The following is a 25,912-nucleotide window of genomic DNA, read 5'->3' as shown; positions in this document are numbered from 1 at the left end:
TGTTTAAATGATGCAATTAAATGAGATGCCCGGTGGCTTAGACCAGATGAACACGTACTATGCGGTAAAAACATCAGTAACATTTCACTCTCCTAGCATCTATAATTAGATGATGGTCAACGTTGAAACAACGCATGCCCATCCGTGGCTTGAAAGCTCTCACTTGATAGGCTGATGTCCATTTTATGGGTTGCACAAATCGATAGTCTGTCTTGGCGCTGAGGCTCAGTGGTGACGTCTATGAATTTGGACCAACCCGAGGCCAGAAATCAGTTAAGCCACACCAAGCTGAAAAGCAGGCTGGCGGATGATCAACAAAAACAGGTCGAGGGAAGAGAAAAGACGCTGGCCTTTTAAGCGATGAATTCTCTCATGCTTTCCTTGATTCAAATCCTTTGTTTGACATCTTGTTGAAAAGCCCGCCATGGCTCTATTCACTGCGCAAAGCCTCATCATCAGCAACCTTTTCTTAGGTGTCGCTCAGGCAGAGACCAACAGCACATCTAGCAATACCACCATGGTTGGATGGGTATCCCCCGCACCTCGGCGAAGTACCTGGGGTATCATCTGGAGCTGTCTCTCGATTTTCATCGTCTGCTCATGGAAATGCGTCCATCTCAACATCCCAACCCACGAAGAGATTCAGGGCGAATGGCATACGTTGCAAATCTGCAGCTGCCTGCCTGATATCTCTTTCTGGCCTAAAGCGCCCCTCAGACGCAAATGGAGACGCAAGATTATCTGGATGACAGTCATTGCTCTTGTGCCCGAGTTTGGAGTTGCACTGGCTGCAAGGCAGTACTTGGAAGCCCGCCGGGAATTAAAAGAGTTTACGAAAGCTCTTTCCCCTGAAGTGTCAGTATTGTTGAGATCGAACTGAGAGAATAATTTCCAACGTCGGTTAGTGCACAGAGATACGCCATGGCTCACGCCTTTTATGTCCAGATGGGTGGTGTTGTGATTTACGGACCTCCGGCTCACCAGTCGTCAACAATGGACGAGGATTCTGCTACGAGTGTCCAGCCAGGCAATGAAGTAAGCCATGATGGAGATCATACAGGCTACCATGCCCTCGAAGCGAGCCAGGAATCTAGTCCCACTGTGGATGGATCTCTTACAGCCTACATGGCTGGATCTCTGTGTAGGTCAAGGTGGTTTCTATTTTCTTTCCCACATATTTCGTGTTATTCTGTTGATATAAACTTTTTTGAACAAACGACCTGACTCTCTGACAGCAGATATGCAGCCTGATATGTTTAGAACTTCCGAGTCTGAGATCAAGGATCTCAGCAAAGCTGATGTTATTACCAAGGCGTTTGCCATCATCCAGTGCACATGGCTCATCGTGCAAAGCATTTGTCGAGTAGCACAAGGATACACCATATCTCTGCTGGAGTTGGCAACCTTGGCATTCATCTTTTGTGCCTTTATCATGCACATCTTCTGGTGGAATAAGCCTTTTGACGTCGAATCGAGACGAATTGTAACAGCAGTAGGGCCCGATATCAAGATCCCAGCTAAACTCAGCACTCTGTCAATGGATGATTTGACGGTGTCTAACAATGAACTCTTACGAGTAAGAGTAAGAGATGCGTCTATTGAAATCATCGATGATATGGCCGATCCGTTGATAGCCATCTTGTTCGACACCGCATCTGCGACTTCTGGGGAATATTTCCCGGCCCTCTTGCTATACATCACATCGACTGCGTTTATTGCTATTCATTTATCCGCCTGGAATTGGGAATTCCCATCAACTGTGGTTAGATCTCTCTGGAGATGGTTTAATGTTGGCACACTCGCGACTTCGTTAACACCCTTGCTACTATCCGTCTTGATTACCTTCCAACCTCAGGAAGGCACCCTCGAGCTTCTACATAGAATCATAGGTACTTCGATCTTGTTTATAGCTGGATTTACTTACGTTGTATCAAGATTAGTGGTTTTAGGGTTAACATTTTATTGTCTGTCGTCGATGCCGGAGAGAGCATATGCTAGTTTGGATTGGCTGGCATGGGTCCCGCATTTCTCATAGGGCCTCGATGGAGAGAGGCTCGATGCAGGCAATGATTGCGCGGTAGAATTCGGGAGTTATTGATAGATCACACAGCGGCTCTGTTCAACGACAAGGTGGGATAATACAAAAAGCAAGTTGTCATCGTTACGTCTAGTCCTGCCAAGCGGAGTCATTTAACATAGCGATGTTCAGCCTGACGTTATCACCGCGGCAGATCAACAAACCTTTACCATAAAACACGCCAAGATCGTCAATGGACTCAAATTGCGATGCTGCCAAAAACCCCATTTTGAGTGCGTATCACATCCAATATGATACCATCTGCAGTGGCACGTGGGGACGTTGGAGCAAGGGTGTTGCCTGACGGTGACTCCGTAGCCGGTTTCATATTTCCACCAACGAGTCATGTTCAATCCGGCGATTACAAAGATCCTCTATCGCCGAGAGCACAACGACCTTCCAGAAAAAGAATGCCAATGAACTTTATTCATCTCTAATTGTTCGTTATGCTCGGACCGACAATAGAGTTGCATGGGTGAAACTCCATCCCGCAATCGATCATAGCCGTATCTGGAGATTTTACAGGGGGTACTCACAACACGAGGCACCTATTTCGAAACTCTGCAGGGGACCATAGTTTCAAGATCTGGTTGAACGTCATGCATATTCCCTTTTAGTATCCGATAAGACCAGTTCCCCAGTTGTTAAAGTTCAGCTCCCTCAACCTGAAGCCCTGCCAAGGCGGTTACTGCCTATGAGATGACAAGACGAACTACCCGCTTCTATTGGAGCGAGTTTTGTGTTCCGGTTACGTTTTGTTAATTCATTAGAGTTCAACTGCCGACTATAGTATTTCTGGAGTATTATATCGGCCCCCACGATTTTGCTGTATATAGTCTTGCGATGTAGGCCGATTGGGTTTCGTCTGAACCATCGACCATCTTGCAACTAACATTCATTTTATTCGCTGCTGGTCACGTACAGTCTTTTCTTATCCTTTTTGAGAAGTCATTCTTTCATCATGTCTCTTTTTGCAACAGCGTTGCTGTCTCTGTCTTTTTCCACGGTCGTTTCTGCGATTCCGTTGGTTGAGCGTCAAGATAATGGGACGGCTCCGGAACCGGCTCCGGCTGACCCTGGAGTTGACTGCTCTCCGTCGTCTTCAAGTGGTCTTAAGCCAGAATGCTGGAAAGCATGTGAGTAAATAATATTACTGTGGGCGAGAATGTCGCTGATGAGGGTAGTGGACATGGAGAAGTACATCAATGACTGGGTCACTGAGAATGGAACCAAGGCCAACTGCGATGAGCTCGGTTTCGCGCAGTGCTACCTTCAGTTCAACGTAAGCTCATATAACACTATGATGGACACAGAAAGCTGATGGAATAGGGTTTCACTGGTCTTACCTGCAACTTGATCACCAGCGACACCTGCCCTCCCTTCAACACCAAGGATGTTTCCAAATATGACTCCAACCAGCAATTCTACGTACGCCATCCACTTTCCTCACTTTTTACAAAGCTCACAAGAATAGGCCCTATGGAACATCTACACCGTCTATCAATTCTTCAACCAATACTCCCGCGCTCTCAGTAACGGCGCCTCCCTCGCCGGCCAAACCATCGACGCCATCGTCGCAAAGGTTGCTCCTCCCGTCGAAGCAAACACCGCCACCAGCGGCCTCATGAACATCCTCGGCTCCACCCTCGGCATTGTCTCCATATTCACTGGTCTTGTCCCCGGTGACGCTGGTGTCGGTGTTGGTTTCATCCGTGCTGGTCTTGGTGCTGCGTTTGATCTCTCCGGCAAGCTCGGCGAGACTTTGACAAAGACTCAGACTGCGAACGACCGATTCCTTCAGCTCGGTGATATCGGCTCTGGACTCGCCAAACTTGTTGAGGCTTATCAGAACAACCTTCTTGAGACTGTTAAGCTTGTGCAGGGCGATCATACAATCTTCATCGCTGCTTGCCAGGATGGTGGATTCTCTCAGCGTGTTACTACCTCTCTTACCATCCAGGCCAGCACTCTCTATCGCCAACTCCAACTCTTCATTCTTTCTAGCGCGCTCAAGGCCAACGGTATCGTCTCGGCCAAGAGCACTGGCCTCAACGCTCAGACTCGTGCTACAGACACTGGCGGCGCCATCTCCTGCGATGCTCTCGACCCTGCCGGTAACTGCAACCAATGGTGGATTGACGGTGCCGACACTTATGCTCTCCACAACCCCAATGACTGGCGAAACAACCAGATTGAGCTCACCAAGGCTATCGTTGACGAGGGCTGGGCTACTCTTGCTGATGTCTTTAAGGTTGAGGACTGCGCTGGCAAGGAACCCACTTTCAACGGCAAGGAGCTTGGCGTTACTTGTCTTGTAAGTCAAAACAGCACTATGTAATGGATCAGAATATTAATGACATCGATAGGCTACTCACAACTGGTGCGAGTGGAACTACCAGGACTCACCTTCGCTGTCTCGATCTGAACCTCAGTGGAAGAACTGCGATAACGACGACAAGTGGGGAACTCTTTGCGGAAGCTTCCAAAATGGACTCGAGAGTAAGTTATTCTTATGCCTGATCGTCTGCTTGAATTTGAGACTGACGTGTTATGATTTAGTTCCTGAGTCTTACCTTGGACCTCTACTCAACAGCGACCAGACCTGGTGCAAGCGATAAATTTCGCACAGCGCGACTTAACATTGTGGTCGAGTAGCAATATTACAGCTGCATAAGAGCTCACTCGGATCCTCTCTTGAAGTTCTGTTGATAGCTAGGGTCATGGGTTGAGTAGTGTTCACTATGGGAACTCTTGTACTATAATTTGGAAGCCGACTAGATTGAGATGGAGATGAGGTGAAGTTGGTAGTTGGCTACTTCGTAATGCAATTTGGTCAAAGACAGTCCTGAAGCTCGATTGCATTACATTCAATCACATGACATACCCAAACCCGTCGTAGATTTGTAAGGAAGCAAAGCCCACTTTGAACTTGGGCTACTGATGGGTGTTCTTGAGAGTGCTATTATGAGTTGAAACCTAAGCGTGACAGTTGACGCTTGCATCAAAATTGTTTTTCGTCAAGTTTCACAAGGCTGTAGTAGACAAATGCGGCATACTCAGATATAGACCTGAGAGCCGCTTGTGTTTGGATAAAATTTGCGTATAAGGTGGACCGTAGTGAAGATGAGAAATATATGTTCAGTTATCTAAAGTAACAATATACACAGCAGGGGAAAAGGCGACAAAGTGTCATGTCTGGGTTCCAACCGGCCAACTAAAGAAGGTGATACACATTTGCTACCAGAGCAATATCAAGCCGATAGAAACATCTAGCACTTGCCAGCCTTGGTAGGCTCACACTCGCCGTTGGACTTGTCGCAACCGTTGTAGCCCTGGCACTGGGTCTTGGGGTAGCAGTTGTTGGAGTAGGTGGCCTATAGTATTTGATCAGCATGACACATCTAGAGTATATGACAAGATAGCTTACCTTGTCACCGAGGTTGGTGTTGATGCCGATGAGCTCACCGCCGTTGACAGCAGTGACGCCCTCCATGTGAACGGATCGCTTGCACTTGGAGTTACCCTTGCAGTTACCGCAAGAGCGGTATACCTTTCCGTAGTCGTTGGCATCTGCAAGTATTAGTATGAGGCTGGGGACCTTTAAAGGAAAAGGCTTGACTTACAGAAGTTGACAATGTTGACGTGGCCGCATCCGTTATGCTGGATAATCTTATCGGCAGCCTTGTAAGCGCCACCACCAATAATGTTGGCAGTTCCACTACCCTTAATAGAGATAGCATCCTCACAAACATCCTCAAACCAGACAAACTCAAGGTTACAAGCACCAAGACAGTGGACACCCTCCTTCTGGTTCGCACCGATGACAACGTTGCGAAGAGTAGCACCGTCTTCAAGAACGAACACAGCGTCCTTCTCGCCACCTTCGCTCTGGCCAGAGCACTTGACGCCGCGGTCGTAGCGAACCCACTTGGCGTCGAAGACTTGGCCCTTCTTGAGGTATTGGGGGGCGCTGAGAGATTTGGTGCCAGTGGCTTTGGGGACGCCGCCGGTGTAGCCGAGGCAGGCCATGGCGGCGGGGAGGGTGGTGAGGAGGGTGAGAAGGCTGGAGGCGTGCATTTTGGCGGTTGGGAGAGTCGTAAGTGCTGAGTTGAAGAGAAGCCGGTCAACGGTTGATGAGTGGTGAAGATAGAAGTGAATATCGCTACAGAGAGATGAAGGTGAGCTGGTTGGAAAGGAATAACTAAAGAGGAACTAGCTATCGTTCTTATACACGCTCTCTCTTCTGCTTCGCGATCAATCCGACCGAGTGCGATCCATCCATGTCATCCCAACACCATGGTTCTCAGCAAGTCACCCACAAGTTCTAATTCGCCTATCATCCTCCCCCATCTCCATCAATCAGAACAAACAGCATCATCCGCTTTACACAAATAAAATAAGGTGTCCAGCTCCTTGTTTCAGGATGATCTATTTCCTCCACTTAGGTGACGGACAGCCCAGAGCTGATAGGCTAGTCAAAGCTGACATCCCGGTCGAGTGTTTAGGGATGCGCGTATTAGACTTAAGCTTATTTCGGGTCCGGACGACTTAACCGCTTTCAAGTCATGATGCCCGGATATGGAGGCTGTGTTGGTGAGATGACTGTTAAAATCCGGGATTTTGTGGAGTGCATGCATTGAGTTGTTTCGAATCATTTGATAAGCTTATTGGAGCGGGAGGTCCTCACGGAGATGACTGCGGATATGATTGGTGGTGAAATTCGTTGGTCTTCTGGCACCGATAGTGCGACTTCCGATACGAAGCGGAAGACTGGCTCCGGTGATGCTTTTAGAAGGCCAAACACTGAAGATCATATTCGGTAAACTTTTCGCCGAATGATGAACATGAGATGAGAGTATGGAATCACGTAGCCATGAGAGATATATCCGATTCAGAGAGCACTGCCCAAGTTCTAGACCCAGCCATGGTAGGGCGGCCTACAGAATTCTGTGTTCACGACTTTCGATGAAATCGAGACAGTTTCTGATCTAGGACCCGGACTTAAGAACGGACCGTACCGAAGAATGTACTCGAAAATGTCATTGCTTCGTGTTGAATCGGGGAATAACTTACACTAAAATGACCCAAAAATGCCTCGATCGCGCTACCAAGTGCCCGGGACGCTCCTGTATGGCGTCAAGGCCATGCCCGAAGATGCGCTTACCAGAAGCTTCACCTATTAAGATGCAACGATCTGAGTCAGAAATGCACCGCTTACCCGGTTTGCCGCATTCCTGATGACGAGGCTTACACAGCTCCATCTCATTCGCGGATGGAGATCATCTGGGCAGATCTGGAGAGCTGCTTCGGCGAATGAGCGCCATGTTTGCGCCACAGCATTCCAGTGCCTGACTCTTGCACCGGACCTTTGATCGGCGTGACCACTAAGTCAGCTGTCTGTGAGAACATAATGGAACGAGATCCCGTCCTCTACGATTTTTACAACATACCTATCATTTTGAATCCGAATCTCGCGCCCTTAGACCATTCTGGGCTCGGTGAACTGAAATACTGGTATAATGGCACTCTTACGCATGAATCCGACACCTGTTCACCAAGTTCATCCGTATATCCGGATCATACTTCTCGTCACTCTCCTGAACTGCGGGTTCACAATCCTCTTTTTCTCTCATCTCATCTTCTTTCCAGCACTTTCTAGCTCATATCTGCCGCTCGAAACATTCAGATCATCAGTCAAGCATGCTTTGCGACCGTTGGTGAGCGGGCCAGATATATCAAAGTCATGCATCGAAGGACATCGAGAAACCCTTGCCTCGGGATACACCATCGAGGTCAAATGCAATATGTATCGACAGGGAGTTACATACCATGAAGTATCTTCATACGACGAATGCGCAGCTATTTGCGACTCACTAGATATCGATGTATGCTCCTACCATCCACCATCAAAACGATGCGTCGTATCCAACGTTCATGGGAGAGATATTCCTCGGGACGGTGTCTATTACATGACCAAAGTCACCGAGGATGATATTGAGGACCTCGGTTCTTTCGACCATAGCGACCCGTTCGAAGAAGCGGCAGCTCAAGAAAAAGACGACTACCTTTACCGCATCACTCTCCTCGAAGCCGAATTGAATGATTGTCGCACTGGAAATAATCCGCCAATACCTTTATGTGGCGTTCCAGGCATAGCTATCCACGGTCGCATCGATATGATAAGAGTATCCACCGTTGACGCGTGCAAAGCAGTTTGTCTCGCCAACCCATTATGTCAGGCTTATTCTGCGTCTGACGACCCGGGAGATTGGTGTTATATCTTTGACAGACCGCACGAGGGATTTACGGCAGATTATTATCATCACTTGCATACATATGATCGCGACTGTTAAAGATCTGTATTTTTAGAGATAAATAGAGACGAATTCAAATGTCGGTGTCGGAATGCTCTAGCCGAAACCGCAGCCGACATCCGCGGAATCGAATCGGAAATATGGCATCGTGGTGGAGCACGGTTGTCAAAGCTTGGGCAGTGACTAGTGAAAACCCCGCAGTATAATAGACGGAGGACACTCAATTGATCATTCCTTCTGGAAACATTCTATCCCCAAGAAACGCACTGTAAAAAGAAGAATTTCGACATCATGTCAGCCTCGGATTCAGTTGTTTACCACTACCTCGCCATCGGCAAGCTTGGCCGTGGTGAGGTTGTCAAGTAAGTTTGGCAAACTTCATGGCTTTGAGCCCTTGATCGTTGTGGATATACGTCGGGAAGCTACTAACCTTTGTGGTCAGGCTGTTCATGATTGACGCGGGCATCAAGTTTGAAGAGCGCTTGTATGCTCGTGATGATACTTGGCCTGAGACGAAGGAGAAGCTGAAGAAGCAGGGCCTTACTCGCACCGGACAACTTCCTTCGGTTGAGTACAAGGGCAAGGTCCTTACGGGGGTCAGTCACCATCCACCGATCGGGATAACATGATTGAAACTGACTTGATATGGGTAGCACGTCCCCATCCTCCGATATCTCTCGCGAGAACTTGGCGCATACGATGGCACAACCAACGATGATAAGTACTTGGTCGATCTCGTGTCAGATATCTACGTCGACTGGAGAGTAAGTTTACTTGTCATGACTATGTCTTCTATATAATTAACCTGAGTGGTAATTAGGTTCAATGGGTAGCCAACCTCAAGGGGCTCAACCCTGAATACAAGGAAAAAGATGCTCCTCCGTACTATGAACTCCTCGGTCAATACTACGCCGAGCGCGAGGGGCCATATCTTCTCGGAGACACCGTCAGCTACGCCGACTTTGCTGTCTACGTCTCTCTTGACAACGACATTCGAACAAAAACACTTCCGGTATGATTCAGAATTGATAAGCGAGTGATGACCAATCTGACATGAGATACATAGGAAACCCTCCCCGAGTCCATCGTCAAGTTCCGAAATGCGTTCGAGGCTCGACCCAACATTGCCGATTACATCAAGCAGGGTTAAAGGATTGAAAATCTATAGACAAAAACGCCAATATTGTTGCCTTGTACCCTTTCCTGCAAATTGAACTCGTGAAACTCGTAAAGACCTTGAGAGCCCAGGTAGGCTAGAATGACTTCATAACCTGCTGTGGCATTAGTCGAAAGAGTGAGACCATGGCCTGTACCAGGCTGTAAGTGTACACTGATATGAGTTGCTGCAGGATTAAGACCCTTGAGTGTCTCCATATCATACGTGTTGTTGCAATCGCCATCGCAGAAAGGGTAGTCATTCTCGCCGATAAAGTACTAGAAGATAGATCAGCCTGATATCTATAATGAATCGGATGGAATAGAATTACCTGAAGAGGGCCCGTGAACCCAGTAGCAGGCTGCACAATAAGACCAGAGGACAACTCTCCAACTGTACCAGTCTGCTTGGTCTTCTCAGCATACTCAAGCGCTTCGACCTCGAAAGATCCCTTCTTAAGGAAGATCTGCTGAATGCTACTCAGACTTGCTTGCACGGCATATCCAGCAGGACGATCGCTGAAGCGCTTGGGGTCATGCTGTCGCGCAAACTCAAAGCCGAAGGTGTTAGCCCCGACCTTGCCACTTTGGTTATTGGGAAGGAATCCAGTCAGGATAGCCCCGTCGCTAAGATTGCCATGGAGAGAGAGAAGACCGCTTGTCGTGGCGGAACCAAAAGAGTGTCCGATGTGAACAATCTTCTTGGGCCTGTAGTTGAAGAAAGCCTTCTGAGGACGTTTGCCGAGAACCTTGGATGAGACGAGTAGCTTCCCATCTCTAGCGAGAATAGTGAGCTCTTTCAGGATCGCGACTTGTAATCCAAGTTGAACCTCGTTATATCCGTCGGCTTTAGTGGACTTGCCGGTTCCGAGACGATCGTACGTGAGGATAGAGTAACCTTTCGCAAGAGCAGCATCGACATAAGAGTACTCCTCGGGCTTGAGTTCAGGATCCCAGTATCTATAAAAAATAATCAGCAGTAGCTAAATGTTGACCATGCCGAGCATACCTCTTATCAAAGCCGAGCCCATGAGTCGCAATCTGCAAGACATCCGACTTCTTGCCATCGGCAGGGATGCACAGTTGAGCGCTGATGGAATAAGTACCATGCACAGGAAGGACCTGGGTACTCCTGTTGGCGTGTGACCAGGTCGAAGTGTCCCAGACAAAGTCTACGAGGTCGATGTTGTTTTCGACTGTGACGGAGCTGTAGCGGGTGTTGTTGGCTGAAGCCGTCACGGGAATTTGGAGCTGAAGACAGTTCTTGGCGTGGCCTGTAGGGCTTGCGAGTGCAGGTAAGAGAGCCGAGAGCCCGGCTAGGAGTCTAGTGACGTTATGCATCGTTGTGAGTGTGTGAATATCTTGGTGAGATGACGGAAGTATGCTGTTTAGTGAAGATGTTCTCACCGATTGCGAATGGGTTTATTTTATAGTGATTCAACACCATCATAAGCCTCAAGCTACGTCATCCCCATCTATAGCAAAGGTTAGTAGAATTTGGAATACCTATTGATCTGTACTCTTACTTTGGCGTATTCCAGCGTATAGTGGGCGTAAGTCAGACATACCTTTCCCTTGAAGCTTACATGTGCAGAGCCGCCTCACCGGACTCGCTGTCACCCTATATGGCGGAACCGGAAGATCCGGGGAATACGACGATGTCTTTGCATCTTGGAGAGGGTGAAAGGGGATGTAAAGATTTATAAGTAAGTATAATGAACTAAGCAGACTAAATCCAACAACGCGACGCCGTCTTTGACTATGTTCTTGCCTCACGCCTTTTTCTCTACCCTATTCATCTCGATGTCAAATGCCTTCGACTTGATACTAAGAGCCCTGCCATCCTTCCCATACTTGAACTCAAAGTGGTCCATGGAAAGGCCATTGTAAATAAAGCGATCGAGCATGTGCCAAGTAATGCAAGTTACATTTCTAACTTTGGTCAAGCCTTCAATCATTTCAGCTTCAGTGTCGTTGAGTGTCGGGAATACTGCTCTCCATGCGGCACGGGACTGATTCTCACTACTAGTAAGGTACATTCTGATGCTCTTGATTCCAGAATGTGTTGTATCGTTGTATCTTCCAGGCTGGAAACGGTTCAAGTTGGGTAGGCTGTCGAAGCCTCGGGCAGTCCAGCCACTCAACACCAGACCAGGCCCTTCATCCAAAGAGAGGGTAAGCGAAGACCCCGTCTTCTTGTCAACATATTGCCCAACGAAACGGGCCTTGGATTCATCACGAGATGCCATGTCCATAGCTGGGATCAGCGCTTCTACCATGTTAAGAGTCGCTAGTTGTGCCCAAACACTGGAAACCTCTGGTCCCGCACCAAGGACAGACACAACAAGGCCAGTGTCAGGAATCATGGCCATACCGGATTGATAGCCGCTTAGAGTACCGCCCTTGGTGTATAGATCGATAATACGACCGTCAGAAGTCAAGTTATCGACGCGATATATCTCCCAAGGAGATCCAACAGATGCACTCCACGTTGATGTGAATGTGTTTGGCTTGAGCCAGCGGCGGGTGTTTGATGGAGAAAGGGCTTTGTCCTTCAGAATACTGGTCATGAAGGAAAGCATATCGGCTGTGCTAGAGCCTATCGCGCCGGCCCTTGACTGTGTTAGCGTGGATGTGACTTTCGCGAGGATGCACTTACGGAGCAAAGATTCCGATGTCAGCGGCCCAATCAGCGCTTCCAGCAGGAATGAACATGTTTTTCGAGTTTTCTGGGACGATACCAGAGTATGTCTGCTTGAGACCTAGGGGTTTAAGAACCAGATCGTTGATAGCAGCGTCAAAGGGCTTCTTCGATGCTGCCTCGACGACAAGGCCGACAAGACTAATTCCTGCATTGGAGTAGACTGGCGATTGGCTAGGCTGGTATACGGGAGGACGGTAGGATTTGAAGATGTTGAGGAAGTCTATCATATTTAGTCATGACGGGATATGTGGCAAAGTGTAACTTACCTTTTCGGGTGCAGACTGGCACTCCTGGCAGACCTTTGCAAGATGGGATCTTGTTATTCTTTGACAGCTTCGGGAGGCCAAGAGCTTCCCAGTCGAAGGGGAAAGCAGAGATATCAGTCGTCACTACTATCATTAATACTCCCTTCCCGCGTTTTTCGGGTTCACTTACTATCTCCGCCAAGGCCAGATAGATGTGCCGCAGCGTCGCCGACAGTGATGTCGTCCCAGTGGATAACATCAAGCTCATCGCCAGAATGAGAGCCATCGCCGTGAGCAAGTTCTGGAATCCAGCGAGTCACAGGATCATTCATGCTCAACACCTTGTCCTCTGCTAGACGCAAAGCCGCAAGAACTGTGAACACCTTGGAAATACTTCAGAGACGATAGACAGTACTGGAATTGATCTTCTTCACACCTTCCTTCGGATTTACGGTCGAAGGCGTGTAGTGGAAGTCAAGCAAAGGTTCATCCTCGTAAATGGACTTTACGCCAACCGAGACACCAGAGAGATTGAAGCCTGCGGTTTGTCCCTTCAGAACAGTGGTAATGGTGTCAACGGCATATTGCACGGCGGGATGCTGACTCGCTTGTCTCGGTGCAGGCAAAACAGGACCGTAAGGTGGGCAATACCGTGGCGTGGCGTCAACGACTTGCTGAAACCCAGCGAAGAGAGTAAAGAGAGTAGGCAAAGACCAAGAGAACAACATTGCAAAGATTTGTCCTAGAAGAAGGAGTAGCTGTGACAGTGAATCAAGCATGATTTCTAGAGACACCTCAGGCTCTATTTATTTTCTCTACGATGTTGCGTAGTTAGGTTTGTCACTGCTGGAATTCCGTTCAGTGAGCACAGCCCCTAAAAAGACCGAGCTGGCCCACTTCCGAAGGATCTAGCGTGCCTTGTTTACAGGGATGAAACAACCAATGGCACAGCCCCCAAGACCGAGATTAGCTCACGATTTCATGACGGAACAAAATTCATTGTATTTCTCGAACAGGCCTACTCTGGCAGAGGAACATTCTGATGCCATGTATCCCAATACCTCTCATCCGCCCAAAAGTCCTTCCTTGGAGCTCTAGTCTCATCGCTCAGCATGCCTTTTAAGTCTCGACATTTGCATAACTGGACTTTTGCGAAGCGAGCTGGACTTCCAGCGCCTTTGTCGAGAGTGATGCTTTCGTAGCGTCGATCCAAGTAATCTTGTACTAGACATAGATGGACCCTCTGCTGCTCAAGAACATCTGTAGAGGGCATACTGGATTGCGGCTCGTTGAAGGTTGAAGATAAGTTGTCCAATGTGTTCTCTTCAGCGGCGATAACAACTTCCAGTATCTGAGCCTCGATAGCACCGCACCATGGACCTTCTCTCCCGCTTTTTTGAAGGAGACCCAATGCTTGTTTTCGCCAAAATGAGTTTCTGTACTTTAGCGTCGCGAAGAAGAGAGGTTGAATGATGCCCATCTCTGGTGTAAACATTGGCAAGGAATCCGAGGACTTGTCGCTCGATCGGATGTCAAGGACTGCTTTGGCTGATGCGATGATCTCTTGAAATTCTAGAGCGTAGCTATCATACGCTGTCTCGAAGGGTTGAAGAGTATTGGAGACGTATATCAGTGCGGTGTAGCATTGCATTCGAAGAACGAGTAGCTGTTCGTTCTGCGGATCCGAGATGCTGTATTGAGGGTTCAGTTGGTTAGATGATAACCACTGTTGCAGGTTTCCTCGACATCTCCCCTGCTCAATCAGTAGATCGGGAGGAATTTGAGTAGGGTGAGCGTATTTGTAGGGTAATGCTGATGAGATAAAACGATAGCTGGCGTGTAGTATAGAGTACAATGCTCGATCTGGAGACACCAAGACCGAACTTGGTTTGTTTGACTCGCCTGTTAATGGGACGTCAAGACTAGTGGCGTATGTCACCGAATGGAGATTGAGCTTCTCGAACAAAGTCGCTAGCCCAAGAGCAACAATCGGTGACTCTGCGCCAATGTTCCCTCGTGCAGCCATCACTGCTAGAGCACCTTGGAGGTGCATGTATCCCCTGTCACTTCGCTGCTGCAGAGTCTCAGTGAATGCCATAAGCAGGCATGCGACCATACAGGGCAAAGCGCCGTTACGAAGATTCGAAACTTCATTTTGGACTAGCTTCAGTGCTTGATGGTAATGTCGTGTCGTTGCAACACCCTCCTGCAATCTAAGCATATGTTCATTATAAGAAGCGCCGAATGCAGCAGCGGCAGCTTGAACTGCTGGGATTGAATGAATCATTTGGGGGACTGCATAGCTCCAGAACAGAATCTCAGATTCGCTTTTTGCGCGACGTGGTCCTTGACTGAGAACTGTGCAGGCAAGATAGACATAACGGTCGAGAGAAGACGTCGGGCTGCGAGGGGGGCTACGGGTAGATAGAAGTGCTGCTTCCGCTGCTCTCAGCGATGGACCCGGTGGCGCGCCAATGGGGTAGCCAAGGCATGAGACCTTGGAGAACAGACAGCGTCGACATGATGGCTTTGTCTCGTCGCATTTGACTCTTCGCTTCCTAGATATGTCAGCATTACATCCTCCTCTCTGGGGAAAGTGTTCGTACTTGCAGGTCAGGCAGCCGAACTTTGACTGTTTGACATTGGTTCGCGTTCGCTTTGTACCAGGACTTATTCTTGTGTTTTCCATGGTTGCATAGTCTACAAATGGTAGTACGGCTGACAGGACAGGTGTGACGGGGCTGGAAGCACGCAATTACAATATTCCGGTGGCACGGTGATATGACACCCTGTCACCTCTCTCCTCCCCTGCACAAGGGGCTTGGTATTTCTTTCCCGCTTTCTACTCGCCGAGTGCCTTCAATGTTTTCGTACTAAGTGGCTATATGTCGGGCTAGAATATATAGTAGGCACTGAAAGCATAAATAAAATCTCAATAGCCTCGAAGATGGGCTTAGTAGTCTCATATTCACAGTTTACCTTTATAATGTTGGTAGAGCATAGGAACGGATATCGGGATATAGAACGTCAACTTTCTATCGCGTAGGAGTCGACGAAGATTGTTCCTTGGACGTGGCTGCTCAACCTCCCAGGGTGTATAGTCTTTTTTTGCAATCCCACGGGGCTTGGTCTTAACATGCACTTGAAATTGTAAACAAATCTAAATAGCTAAGGCCTAAGGTGTCTACTTACACCGCGACACCTAGAAGAAGAAGGAGAATAGATATATATAATTATATGGTACATTGGCAGTGATTTGGATGCCCAGTACACATTCGATGTCTTACTGGACGTAGTCCACCTCAATGAAGTCCAGCTTGTAGGCCGTAGAAGCACTAGGACACTTAGTGGTGAAGTCGTAGCCAGGCTTCACCAGCGTCCAGTGTCCAGCACAAGTCCAAAAGTCCGCAAGTCCCAGATCACCGTATTGGCACTGAATTATCGGGTATCCATTTGGAGAGACAATATCGCAGTCTAAAGGCGTAACACCATTTTCCTCGGCAAGTGTAGTCTCAGCAGCAATCACCAAGCTGTAGTCGCTTGATGGGAAGTATCCCACGAGCTTTCCAACGTCAGCGCCGTTGCCGATCTTGACCTTCCCGCTTCGTTCGCCCAGGGTGAAGAAAAGTGTCCCGGGGACAGTCGTAAAGTCGATGTATTCTACGTCGGGAATTTGGGTGTCGCTGAGAGCCGCGAAGCCTGTGCCGCCGTTGCCTGCGAAGGCGGGGTCGCTGCTGCTGTGGGAGTACATGTAGATGGATTGGACGGCTTCAGGTCCCTCCGTGGTCGTGGTAGCTGCGGCAGTGGTGGTTGCAGCGTCGGTGGTGGTCTCAGCGGTTGTGATAGCTGCTGTAGTAGTGGTTATGTCGACAAGCGCTGTAGTGGTGCTTTCAACCGAAGAGACAGTGGAGGTTGTTTCGATGACGATGGTAGTTCCAGTCTCGCTGTCGGACTCGACCGCGGTGGTAGTAGTCTGGGTCGCATCGACAGAAGCAGTGGAAGTCGCGGTCTTACTCTCCAAGGAACTGGTCGCAGTATCGCTAACAGATGCAGTGACAGTCGACGAAGAAATAATTGAAGACGGGCGACATGGGCCAGCGTTAGCTAGACTAACCGTCAGGAGGACAACAGTCCCAGTAAGAAGGTTGCGCGAAATCATGGTAACGAATGACTAGGTTAAACCCGAAAAGGAAGGACAGAAAGTGAGTAAACAAGAGAAATGCCAAGATCCTTTCTCCTCCATAGCTTTATACAAAAATGCCCCTTTTGTTTATTGACTTGGCTTCAGGCCGATCTCGTTAGTGCAGATCTAGTTGAGGCTATCGATGGTGGCGTCGATCTAATCCAGTGAATTACAGAGAGTGGCTGATGATGGTAATTACCCTTCAAGCACTAATTGCGCTATTGAGAACTTAAAAGTCCAATAACCAGAGCTTGAACGTCAAGTCCTCTAAATCAGCTTTGTGACAACTATAGGCCCCTCAACGATAATGGCCACGGAAATGTAACTGGTCGTGGAGAACAGCCATGGTAGAAACACAATCCGTGAATCCAGCGCCTTGTGTATAACCGAGGGACTTGTGCGTAACCCTTCCCAGGATCGTAATCAACCTCCAGCGAGACATGCTTGTCCAGATCATTGAGGTCAAACCCCCCACGATCAGTCTGCGCACGCTGAAAGGACGTGAAAACGTAACAGTCCTCATCAATATCAAGACTCATTTCAGAGCCAGTGCCAGTGCTTTCGTCCTCATAGTCTTCCGGCTGGACAAAGACAGCAACGCCTAGAGGTCCAGGACCGAGCAAAGTGGCTGTGCAAAGTAGTTTTCCCTGCACTATAGCCTCTTCCACCTTATCTACCATACTTAGCAGCCATTCTTCTGCAGCTGAGGATGGCACTTCAAGGTCCATAATTTCGTCCAGTCTCTGGGACAGGACGGGGTAGTGAGGAGCCAGTTCCTCTGCCAGCCACTCGAGTGGTCGCTTCGTCAATTGCCGATGCCTTTTCTTTCCGCGGGGTTGAAGGCAGTTCTGAAACTGCGTCGTTATGATCTCGTCGTCCAACCGCCATAAATAACCCTCAGTCTGAACACCCTCTTCCGTCAAAATGACATTGGCAAAGCGGCAACTCTTATTAAAAGTAAGTTTGGCCTTTTTCCACGGAGACTCCAGCCCATAAAAGAAATGCCCGTGCAGAAACTCCGTGATAGTCATTTTTGTCGCGTCGAGCTTGTCTCGAGGATGATTCGACAGTATTTCCCCATTCATCAGAACAAGTGTAAGGATGGCCAGACTAAGACTGTGCCTGTCACTCTGGAGCTGTGCACTGTTCAAACGATTGGTGTACTGGCAGCAGTTGGCGATGATAGCTACCCTGTCCCACTCCCTCTCAAGGTTACGACTGGCTATGTCTTCAATGATACTCGGAGACATTGACACCGGGGCTGAATCCTCGTCATTGGCGAGTAGAATTGTATATCGCTTGGCTTTCGATAGAACAGTGTTTAGGCACGGCGGCGGCGGCTTGTGGTCAGAATAGGCCATGCAAAGCTTTGTTGCCTGTTCGTAAAGTTCCGCGGAGCCGACCAAGAGCTCTCCGTCCAGGGATCCAAAGTGCCGAGCCGCCTTTTCGCGGTTGAGTGCTGCAGGATGCGCAATCAGAAGTTTCATCTTCATGTTAGCACGATAGTTTTCTTGGTAAGTCCATCCTCTGGAGAACCAAGTATCCGAGGTGATATAATGGAGAAGTTGAAGTGCATCCAAAGCCCGTTCCGCAGATGATAAAACGTAACTGGCTCCTCGTTCTGCGACAAACTTCCCAGAGAGAATATCGGTGAGTAATTGCAATTGATTCGACGTACTGATGGTCAAGGATAACAGTGCCACTGGATGTTGGCTGAGGCTATAGACTCGGTCCATTGCTTGCATACCTATCTCTTTTTCTTCTCCATCTTCTTGGATAATGCAGTGCTTATCGATCCACAGATGCCGGCATTCCACATGATCCATGTACCGTCTGATCCGGCTGAAAACCGTGTTTCTCACTGATGACGGTTCCCACTGCCATGACTGGATGTCTTGAACCAAGTACCCTCCGTGCGGCATATATATCTCTTCTGGAGAAGGCTGCCATGTGTACGAGAGAGCCACGTACTTTCTTTGTTTAAAGGCATTTATCGTGTCCAGACTCAAAGTCGGTTGTGTCGAGCTGGCATCATCTCGATCGGTGAAATGTAAGCACTCGAGCTTCTCGAGAAATTCCAAAGACTTCTGTTGTGGAACGTTAGCTGCTTGAATATGGACTAACTGCGTGACAATGCTTGGGTCTCGATATCGCCTTCTGATGTCACTAAGCGGCTCATAAAGGTCGTGGCCCGACCGAGAACTTTCGTCCGTATCTATTTGATAAATCTGTGACATTGTTCGCTGGGCAGGTGCGGAGATCAACGTCAGCGCCGTGTCTTAGTGGGGATCGCGCCATATAAACCTCAAAGTTATGTCTACTATAGTTGGTAAAGAATCACAGCAAGAAATACAATTGGGCTAACATTTGCAGAGGCTGTGTAATCAGGCAGCAGTCGAGGGCCTCAAAGTGAGACGCTAATGCGGATTGGGCACCAATTGTGGTTTCTGACAACCTACATGATGGCACAGGCCATGTCGCATCACTGTTCGGTAATATATCAGGGACAGGTATATCATGTTGTCATCATCCGAGAATAGACATCGCAAAGGCAATGAGTTGGAGATCTTGACACGACCACTAATTCATGTTCCATCTCTTATTGAACACCGTTTCCAGTGCTTTCAGATATCCTAGACCATCTAGCAGACTTTTACATACATAGCCATGCTTACAGCGATCTTCAGTGTACCTTATCGCTACCCGAAGGTTACATGCACAGCAGAAAGCCAAGCTGTCAACACCAGAACGAGTGATATAGTCCAAGTGATGTTTCGCAACATCAACCATGATCGTGGTAATCGTCTCCAACGCGGCTTCGGAGCTCTTCATCCATCCCTCTCTGTTGGCGTCACCTGGAAATAACCCCGCTATGTATAATATCTCGCCGTGTAAAATATACAGTGACCTACTGTGAAGTCAGAGAGAAGATTGCAGGAGATGAATCTGTACATACCTTATTACTGTTGCGATAGTTCCACAACGCAGACCCGGCTCATGTGGCGTTTGTGTCATAAAGACAGACAGCCGCTCTTGCAAGTCTTTGTCCAATTCTTGTAGCTTCAAGAGCTGTGATTCAGAGTCGCCCTGCTTAAAATGACTTATCTCATTCAAGCAGCGGTCAAGCAAATAGATAGCTTGCGCTTGTCGGCCGAAACTGCTCAAGTTGGAAGAACTCTGAATAGTCGATGAAGACATGGTGCAATAAGTTGGAATATATTCACCGTTAGATTCTGTGTCGGAAGGTAAGGGTACGTCGGAGTCGGGGCAAATGGCTATGTGATATCGACGTCCGGTATTGCTGTACTCTAGCAAGATAAACCTGAAATGTGTGAGCGCGTGTCCGTCGCCGGTGGACCACCATCTAAATTATAAGGAGATGCTATACCTTTCCAGGACGATGATGGACCACCACAAATTCCACTCTGACGTCGCTTGTTGCCTTGTTTCTTCTTGGACAGCACCCAATCGCTCATATGCAGTGTCAACACCAACAACCTGTGCCATTCTGATGCATGCAGCAATGGATATGTAAGCTGAGTCAATCTGACCACTAGCATACTCATAAGCCGATAAGACAACACCAGCCTGAACCAGAGCTATGTTAGCATGTGTGATAGCCTGAACTTGAGCGTACAGTGTCTTGACAGTCACATGTACTGCGGAGCTATGAAGGAAAGGATCATCCAAGTCTCCACCGGACCTCAGAGTAACAAGGCATATCGAGAGCAAAAGAACAGAAACGTCAGCCCCAGGAAGCCCTTGCTCGCTTAGCTCAATAAGCTCATGCAGGCGCCGCGGAGCTATGATAGGTAACCATCGCTGAAAGTTGTCGAGGAATCGTTGCCCGGCTTGGAGGGGAGATTGGCCGACTACTTTGTATAGGTAGTGCATGTGATTAGCCATCGTTCTGTCTAAAGTGGCAGTGGAAATGGACATGGGGAATAACGTAAGAGACCATGGTTTGAACACCTCTGTTGCAACGTCGTTGATTGGCGGCGTATCGCTCTCGCTCTCGTATATGCAATCGAAACCGCGCTTGAAGCAGTAAGAACAGGTAGGGAGTTCTTTGCCGCATGCCTTCTTCTTGATTCTGCATATCCGGCAAACTCGGGGTGCTCGTTGTGGTGAAGTCATGATGGACATGGGGTACAAAGCCTCAGCGATGTCAGAATTTTCTCTTCGGCTGCCACTATAACGGTAATAGGTACTCGACAGACAACCTTCAAGAGGATTAAAAATTAAGTTGGTGAAATAAAGTCGTGATGGCCGACACGAGATCATATGGGAGTGGAGACCTGCGGCCGCCGCTTTGCCCATGTTCGGTTTAGTGCGAATGGACAAGACGATCATGCCCTGATATAAACTGTGGGAATCTTGGCAGTAAGGTAGTTTTCGGCTCATAGTGCCGAATACTGGCTCATAGACTGGAGGTACTGTAGGTTTTGTGAGTTCAGTAAAGAGAACGGCATCAAGGCTACTATAGAGGTATCTCTGGGCAGTAAAGTCAATGAGTCGGAATGCATCTGTAGGCCAAGATGTTTCGATAATACTGTCAATAAACTGGAGACTGGGTTCTCATTGTATCAATCGACATCAATTGGGTTACTAACTCTAGATCGTTCCATTCGCACCCTTAGATGATATAGGTGCTTGATTTGTTTACCATGGCCACTAAAAATGACGACGTAGACTCCAAGCAGAGTGTAATAGCGAATTAAACAACGGCTTTTCGAGGACCGAAGCTATGCTTATTCAAAGGCTAGAAGTAGGTTATAAAGTGAGAGAGAAACCTGAAGTAAAGAAAATAAGATTAATTAATAATTAAATAATTAGATATCCCCCTCGTTCTTCCGTACGAAGTTTATATATATCTACTATGATCCTCCTTCAAGCATTTTTCTATGGCTCTGCTTGCTGCTTGGAATCCTTTAAATGAATTCAATGATGACCCTCGAGAAGATCCTGAGGCCAGCGAACGAGTCATCGTAGGGTTGCTACTCAGTAGGGTGAAATGTTGCTGGCGAGTATATGAGTAACTTGAAGAGTGTGAGGCTGTGCGGCTCGATCTGCTAGACGCCATATTGCTGAAGTTGGTTATCCCAACATCTTCGTGTAATGTAGTGGCCTGCAAGATCTCTTGAGCTAATGTATCTCGTTCCTCATTGAACACAAAATCATCAGCTTTCCTCTGATAAGATTGGACACTCTCTAGAATGTTGCTCTGTTTTGGATCCATTTCAGACCCCGCGTGATGATTGTAAAGGCAGATGATGAATAATCTTTTCTCGTCTCGTAATTGACTCGTTTTCTTCATCTTCCCGATTGCGTGCAGATACAGCCGGCAGATAGGCCTACCAGTATTGTTTCCTTTGCTTTGAATTGTCCGAAAGTCTGGGAATCTGCAGACAGTCCTATAGACAATCATCCGACAAACGATAGCCAGGAAATACGTCCGAGATAGGCCGGATATCTCGGCTCCTTTCAACCAAGACGAAGAGTTTGCGGCCTCTATTTGCTCATTACTCCAAACAAAGGCAAAGAGATACCCGGCCTCTTGCCATAAATCAAAAGGGCCCTGTTCATGAACGGGCCGATACATGTTCTGGACGGCCTTTCTGGCATTCTGGTGTAAAAGGAGGCTGTCAAACTGGAGAGCACCTCTTGGCAGCCCTTTTACCACCAGCTCGATCCACCCCTCACACATCCTCAAGCATGCTTTCACTGCGTTCGTCAACTGTAGATCATTCATGTCTGGCCTGTTGAGAAGATCGTCCAAAATGCCGAGCTGGTTTGGTTCTTCGAGGCAAAGAACTGACCACATATCAAGAGAACTAGCCTCGCTTTTTGATAGCTTGTCCTTATCTCTGCGAAATTTTGTCAAAGGCTTGTCAGTGTTGCTCCTTGGAATTTGATCTTCTCGTTTACCGCCGGTCTTGCCTGATGTTTCTAAACAATCAACGGCTTCTTGAAGAAGGTAACAGCACGTCAAATAATCAACACGCGACTTGTTGTCGATATAGCTTTCAGAAGAGGTTCTGGCAAACAACTTTGAGCTGATAGCATCTGGCCCTATTTCAAGCTTTCGAGCGGTCCCCAGTTGCTGGAGCTGTCCTTTAGATCTCTCGGGAAGGCTTTTGTCTGTATTGCAAGGCAGAGCGTCGCGTTGAAAGTCAACCGAATGGTTGATGGAGGGAGGCACTTCGGAGTATGAAAGTTGCTTCTGAACATCTTCAAGAGTCTGAGGATCCTTAACATACTCGCTACCAGTATGAAAGCAAGCTTCCGTCTCGTCAATCGAGTCGAGAACATCCGACTCGTGATCAAACAGTTCTTTCAGTAGGTTGAGCGTGCTGGACAGCTCCTCATCCTCAATTATTGACCCAGAAGGCTGTATCCTCGCTCGGACTTGTCGAGATTGCTTGTAGAAACCCCAGCGTTTCGTGGCTTTAGAGAATTGGTTCGCCCTACAGTACGTCTGGTCAGTGAGGTAATTTTTTACCGGCACCATATTAAGCTTAACTGACGACAATGAAAACCCATGGAAACTTTTCAGACGGTCTAGAACTCCTTCGCGCGTCATGTTCCGGTCTAGGTAAAGCTGTTGAATGATGGTTTTGTATTCGTCGACAGTCTCATTTGACATGCCTTTAGCCCGATCTGTTGAACCGTAGACCCATTTCAAGTTCGAAGAATCCATATTTTCAAGGGAACAGAACTTCAATGTGAGATCCAAGGCCAGGAATGAACAAATTGCATGTCGGTATAGTCGCGATGAGGGAGAGATAAGGAAAAGAAACCAGAGCCCAGTTCACTTCAGCTCGCTTTATGCTGGATTACTCGCCGTTGAAGTTACGTTTTTCTACGGACGACGGATCAAATTCTTTCATTCCGATTGGTTGGGCGCAAAGCTGAAAAAGCTGCTATACTAAAAAGGGGAAATTCAAATGATGACGCCGAGAGAAGTATTCCTGGATGCAGCGCTAATCTTTAAAGGGAAATTCCAAACTCCAGATTCTGTTTTATGAACTGTATATAATTTCCTTATGCAAATTTTATTCCTGTCTCTCTCTTCTAGAGAAGGCTTTTATATATATAAGAGAGTAATAAACTTTCTCTATTTAAAGGCTATAATATTATTCTTTTTAAACTATTTATATAGCCTAAGTTTATTTTTTATATAAATATGTTTAATATTTAATTTTAAACTCTTAAGTGTAATACTACTTTAAGATTCTCTACTGGGACTGCTGCAACCCACTCCCTGCGTTCTGGTAAAAGAGTTAAATTCCAGGAGCCTTCTGAAGAATTAAGTTTGGATGAGCTGTGCCGTTCTAATCGAAATTGCCGGATAATTTGAGAAATAGAAATATACAGCTCAAGGTATGAGAAACTATAAGTTATGAATACCAGACAGCTTATCTGACTAGGGCTTTGTAGAAACTTACTGAGCTCCCAAGCATAAATTCGCTCCTCGTGAAAACGGTATGTAATAGCGATCGCGGAGGGGATCAGCAGTCAGGTCATTTCCATCTTTTGATAACCACCGATATGGATCGTACAGCTTGGGGTTTGGAAATGCGTTCTCGTCATGTAGGTACCAGATGGGTGAAGAGGTGAGAACAGTCTGCAAAGCTTTTTATTAGCATGTCAACATTGGAAAAGTAAAGCACGAGAATACTGACTCCTTCTGGGATAAACGTATCATGGAGCTCAATACCTCCGGGAGGTACGATCCTGGGAAGCATGGCCGCTGCAGCGCCAGCCCATCGAATACCTTCCTTGACACAGGCTTGAAGACGAGGGATATTCTCGAGCGTATTCATGTCCGTTGAAAAGTCAACACTGGCTAGATCCTGATACAGAGCGTCTTGGAAGGTGGGATTATGCGCAAGAGCCCAAAGAATATGAGCTAGTGTTGCAGAAGTCGTGTCTGTTCCTGGGCCGAGGTTCTCTCCCGCCTCTGATAAGGCAGTTTCAGCCGGTAGCCCGGCGTTGCATAGCGTTTGTATGAGGTTTGGAGAGCTAATGGATGTGCCATAGTCTGACTCTGTGGAGAGTGCTGCCTGCCATGATTTTCGAGTCCACTAGAACCATCAACATGGGAGCTTAGGTAGATGATGGGGGATTGGAAGGTCGGACATACATTGTGAAAGTCAAACAGGCCTTGAGAATACTTTGTTCTAAAACCGGTCAAAGTATGCAGGCTCTGCTCAGCGTGTTCCCAAAATCCACACAACATAGGGAAATTAGTAAGCTAAACAGAAGCAGACATTATTAATCTCAATCATGAATGTTATTGATCTGAGGTAAACTCACGACAGGCATCCAAGTTGCCTTTTCGTCATTCTTCTCCACCATCGCCAGCTGTTCTCCGCTAGCCCAAGAATTCAGGGCATTGATTGTTGTGCCGAAGGAAAAGTCGGCTATTTTAATATTAACAAGAAAATAGAAAAGCCAGAAGGATTTTATCTTACACATAATATCTGCTTCGAGAGACCGAGAAGCGACACTCAAATCAACAATCGAATCGTTATTTCTGATCTTGTCGATAAATCTCATGACATGATGGGAAATTATTTTCTCCAGCTGCGGGACCTTGCTTCGGGAGAAGAGCTGTGCCATGATCCTCCTTCGCTTGGAATGCTCTACCGGGTCTCTATTGGAATATCAGTCAAGCGCTCGCAATTGTTCGCATAAGTATTAACTTGCGTTATAGAAAATAGAGCCGCATGGCCGCCTTGTACGAATTGTCCATAGACCCTGGGGTCTTTCTTGAATTTACTTCCGACCTTGTGAACCGTTTCATATGTCTCGCGCGAGTAAAACGAGACTTCGTTTGGACCGATACGAATCAGAGGGCCTAGCAATATCAGGATTTATTCCAATGCTTTATCAGAGCAACCTGCCTACCAAGTTTCTTATGTAGCTCGGGTAGTGTGAGGGTGATGGCGCCTTTATACTCCTGCGGAAATGTCCATAACAGTCTTGAAAATGCTGCACCGAAACCTGCGCTGGGGATCTTGGATAGGGGCGATGTATATGTTGAGATAATATTCTACAACGTATGTCAGCCGATAAAACTAGCCGCAATTGAGAATAGTTCATACATAAATAAAAATTGCGACAAAAACCGTGCCGGTAATCTCTAATATTGGTAAAGCCATGGCTAGGTATTCCGTATTTCGCAATGCCAAGTCTAGACCAGGGCTATGATTAGTCTCTCTACTTATA

At 47.5% G+C, this 25,912-nt stretch overlaps 13 protein-coding genes across 13 annotated transcripts; 4 read left to right on the top strand and 9 right to left on the bottom strand.

Annotated features, from left to right (window-relative positions):
• Positions 1–424: 424 nt before the first annotated feature.
• FMAN_06764 (uncharacterized protein) lies at positions 425–2,035 on the top strand (the record flags this gene model as incomplete). Its single annotated transcript, XM_041826414.1, has 3 exons — positions 425–855; positions 906–1,183; positions 1,239–2,035. The coding sequence occupies 3 exons, from the start codon at positions 425–427 to the stop codon at positions 2,033–2,035; spliced, it is 1,506 nt and encodes a 501-aa protein (XP_041677479.1).
• Positions 2,036–3,038: 1,003 nt separating this feature from the next.
• FMAN_06765 (uncharacterized protein) lies at positions 3,039–4,695 on the top strand (the record flags this gene model as incomplete). Its single annotated transcript, XM_041826413.1, has 6 exons — positions 3,039–3,213; positions 3,262–3,359; positions 3,407–3,505; positions 3,552–4,391; positions 4,444–4,576; positions 4,637–4,695. 6 exons carry the CDS (start codon positions 3,039–3,041, stop codon positions 4,693–4,695), a joined length of 1,404 nt encoding a protein of 467 aa, XP_041677478.1.
• Positions 4,696–5,346: 651 nt separating this feature from the next.
• FMAN_06766 (putative pectate lyase) lies at positions 5,347–6,106 on the bottom strand (the record flags this gene model as incomplete). Its single annotated transcript, XM_041826412.1, has 3 exons — positions 5,347–5,451; positions 5,505–5,647; positions 5,701–6,106. 3 exons carry the CDS (start codon positions 6,104–6,106, stop codon positions 5,347–5,349), a joined length of 654 nt encoding a protein of 217 aa, XP_041677477.1.
• Positions 6,107–7,596: 1,490 nt separating this feature from the next.
• Positions 7,597–8,430, top strand: FMAN_06767 (uncharacterized protein; the record flags this gene model as incomplete). The annotated part of the gene is made up of 1 exon (XM_041826411.1): positions 7,597–8,430. The coding sequence occupies one exon, from the start codon at positions 7,597–7,599 to the stop codon at positions 8,428–8,430; it is 834 nt and encodes a 277-aa protein (XP_041677476.1).
• A 252-nt stretch (positions 8,431–8,682) lies between these two features.
• FMAN_06768 (uncharacterized protein) lies at positions 8,683–9,541 on the top strand (the record flags this gene model as incomplete). The annotated part of the gene is made up of 5 exons (XM_041826410.1): positions 8,683–8,753; positions 8,834–8,987; positions 9,045–9,155; positions 9,212–9,403; positions 9,458–9,541. The coding sequence occupies 5 exons, from the start codon at positions 8,683–8,685 to the stop codon at positions 9,539–9,541; spliced, it is 612 nt and encodes a 203-aa protein (XP_041677475.1).
• On the bottom strand, positions 9,538–10,887 carry FMAN_06769 (uncharacterized protein; the record flags this gene model as incomplete). The annotated part of the gene is made up of 3 exons (XM_041826408.1): positions 9,538–9,825; positions 9,879–10,506; positions 10,556–10,887. 3 exons carry the CDS (start codon positions 10,885–10,887, stop codon positions 9,538–9,540), a joined length of 1,248 nt encoding a protein of 415 aa, XP_041677474.1.
• A 431-nt stretch (positions 10,888–11,318) lies between these two features.
• On the bottom strand, positions 11,319–13,274 carry FMAN_06770 (uncharacterized protein; the record flags this gene model as incomplete). Its single annotated transcript, XM_041826407.1, has 5 exons — positions 11,319–12,159; positions 12,206–12,470; positions 12,517–12,639; positions 12,686–12,878; positions 12,930–13,274. 5 exons carry the CDS (start codon positions 13,272–13,274, stop codon positions 11,319–11,321), a joined length of 1,767 nt encoding a protein of 588 aa, XP_041677473.1.
• Positions 13,275–13,513: 239 nt separating this feature from the next.
• Positions 13,514–15,184, bottom strand: FMAN_06771 (uncharacterized protein; the record flags this gene model as incomplete). Its single annotated transcript, XM_041826406.1, has 2 exons — positions 13,514–15,053; positions 15,102–15,184. The coding sequence occupies 2 exons, from the start codon at positions 15,182–15,184 to the stop codon at positions 13,514–13,516; spliced, it is 1,623 nt and encodes a 540-aa protein (XP_041677472.1).
• A 594-nt stretch (positions 15,185–15,778) lies between these two features.
• FMAN_06772 (uncharacterized protein) lies at positions 15,779–16,654 on the bottom strand (the record flags this gene model as incomplete). Its single annotated transcript, XM_041826405.1, has 1 exon — positions 15,779–16,654. The coding sequence occupies one exon, from the start codon at positions 16,652–16,654 to the stop codon at positions 15,779–15,781; it is 876 nt and encodes a 291-aa protein (XP_041677471.1).
• Positions 16,655–16,965: 311 nt separating this feature from the next.
• FMAN_06773 (uncharacterized protein) lies at positions 16,966–18,171 on the bottom strand (the record flags this gene model as incomplete). The annotated part of the gene is made up of 1 exon (XM_041826404.1): positions 16,966–18,171. The coding sequence occupies one exon, from the start codon at positions 18,169–18,171 to the stop codon at positions 16,966–16,968; it is 1,206 nt and encodes a 401-aa protein (XP_041677470.1).
• Positions 18,172–19,258: 1,087 nt separating this feature from the next.
• Positions 19,259–20,815, bottom strand: FMAN_06774 (uncharacterized protein; the record flags this gene model as incomplete). Its single annotated transcript, XM_041826403.1, has 3 exons — positions 19,259–19,586; positions 19,635–20,000; positions 20,067–20,815. The coding sequence occupies 3 exons, from the start codon at positions 20,813–20,815 to the stop codon at positions 19,259–19,261; spliced, it is 1,443 nt and encodes a 480-aa protein (XP_041677469.1).
• A 727-nt stretch (positions 20,816–21,542) lies between these two features.
• FMAN_06775 (uncharacterized protein) lies at positions 21,543–23,378 on the bottom strand (the record flags this gene model as incomplete). Its single annotated transcript, XM_041826402.1, has 1 exon — positions 21,543–23,378. One exon carries the CDS (start codon positions 23,376–23,378, stop codon positions 21,543–21,545), a length of 1,836 nt encoding a protein of 611 aa, XP_041677468.1.
• Positions 23,379–24,122: 744 nt separating this feature from the next.
• Positions 24,123–25,845, bottom strand: FMAN_06776 (uncharacterized protein; the record flags this gene model as incomplete). Its single annotated transcript, XM_041826401.1, has 8 exons — positions 24,123–24,305; positions 24,364–24,765; positions 24,825–24,935; positions 24,998–25,104; positions 25,156–25,337; positions 25,391–25,541; positions 25,592–25,736; positions 25,789–25,845. The coding sequence occupies 8 exons, from the start codon at positions 25,843–25,845 to the stop codon at positions 24,123–24,125; spliced, it is 1,338 nt and encodes a 445-aa protein (XP_041677467.1).
• Positions 25,846–25,912: the final 67 nt, after the last annotated feature.

Source organism: Fusarium mangiferae (assembly GCF_900044065.1).
Source record: "Fusarium mangiferae strain MRC7560 genome assembly, contig: FMAN_scaffold002, whole genome shotgun sequence".
NCBI classification, from domain to species: domain Eukaryota; kingdom Fungi; phylum Ascomycota; class Sordariomycetes; order Hypocreales; family Nectriaceae; genus Fusarium; species Fusarium mangiferae.
This window is presented reverse-complemented; position numbering and strand designations above follow the sequence as displayed.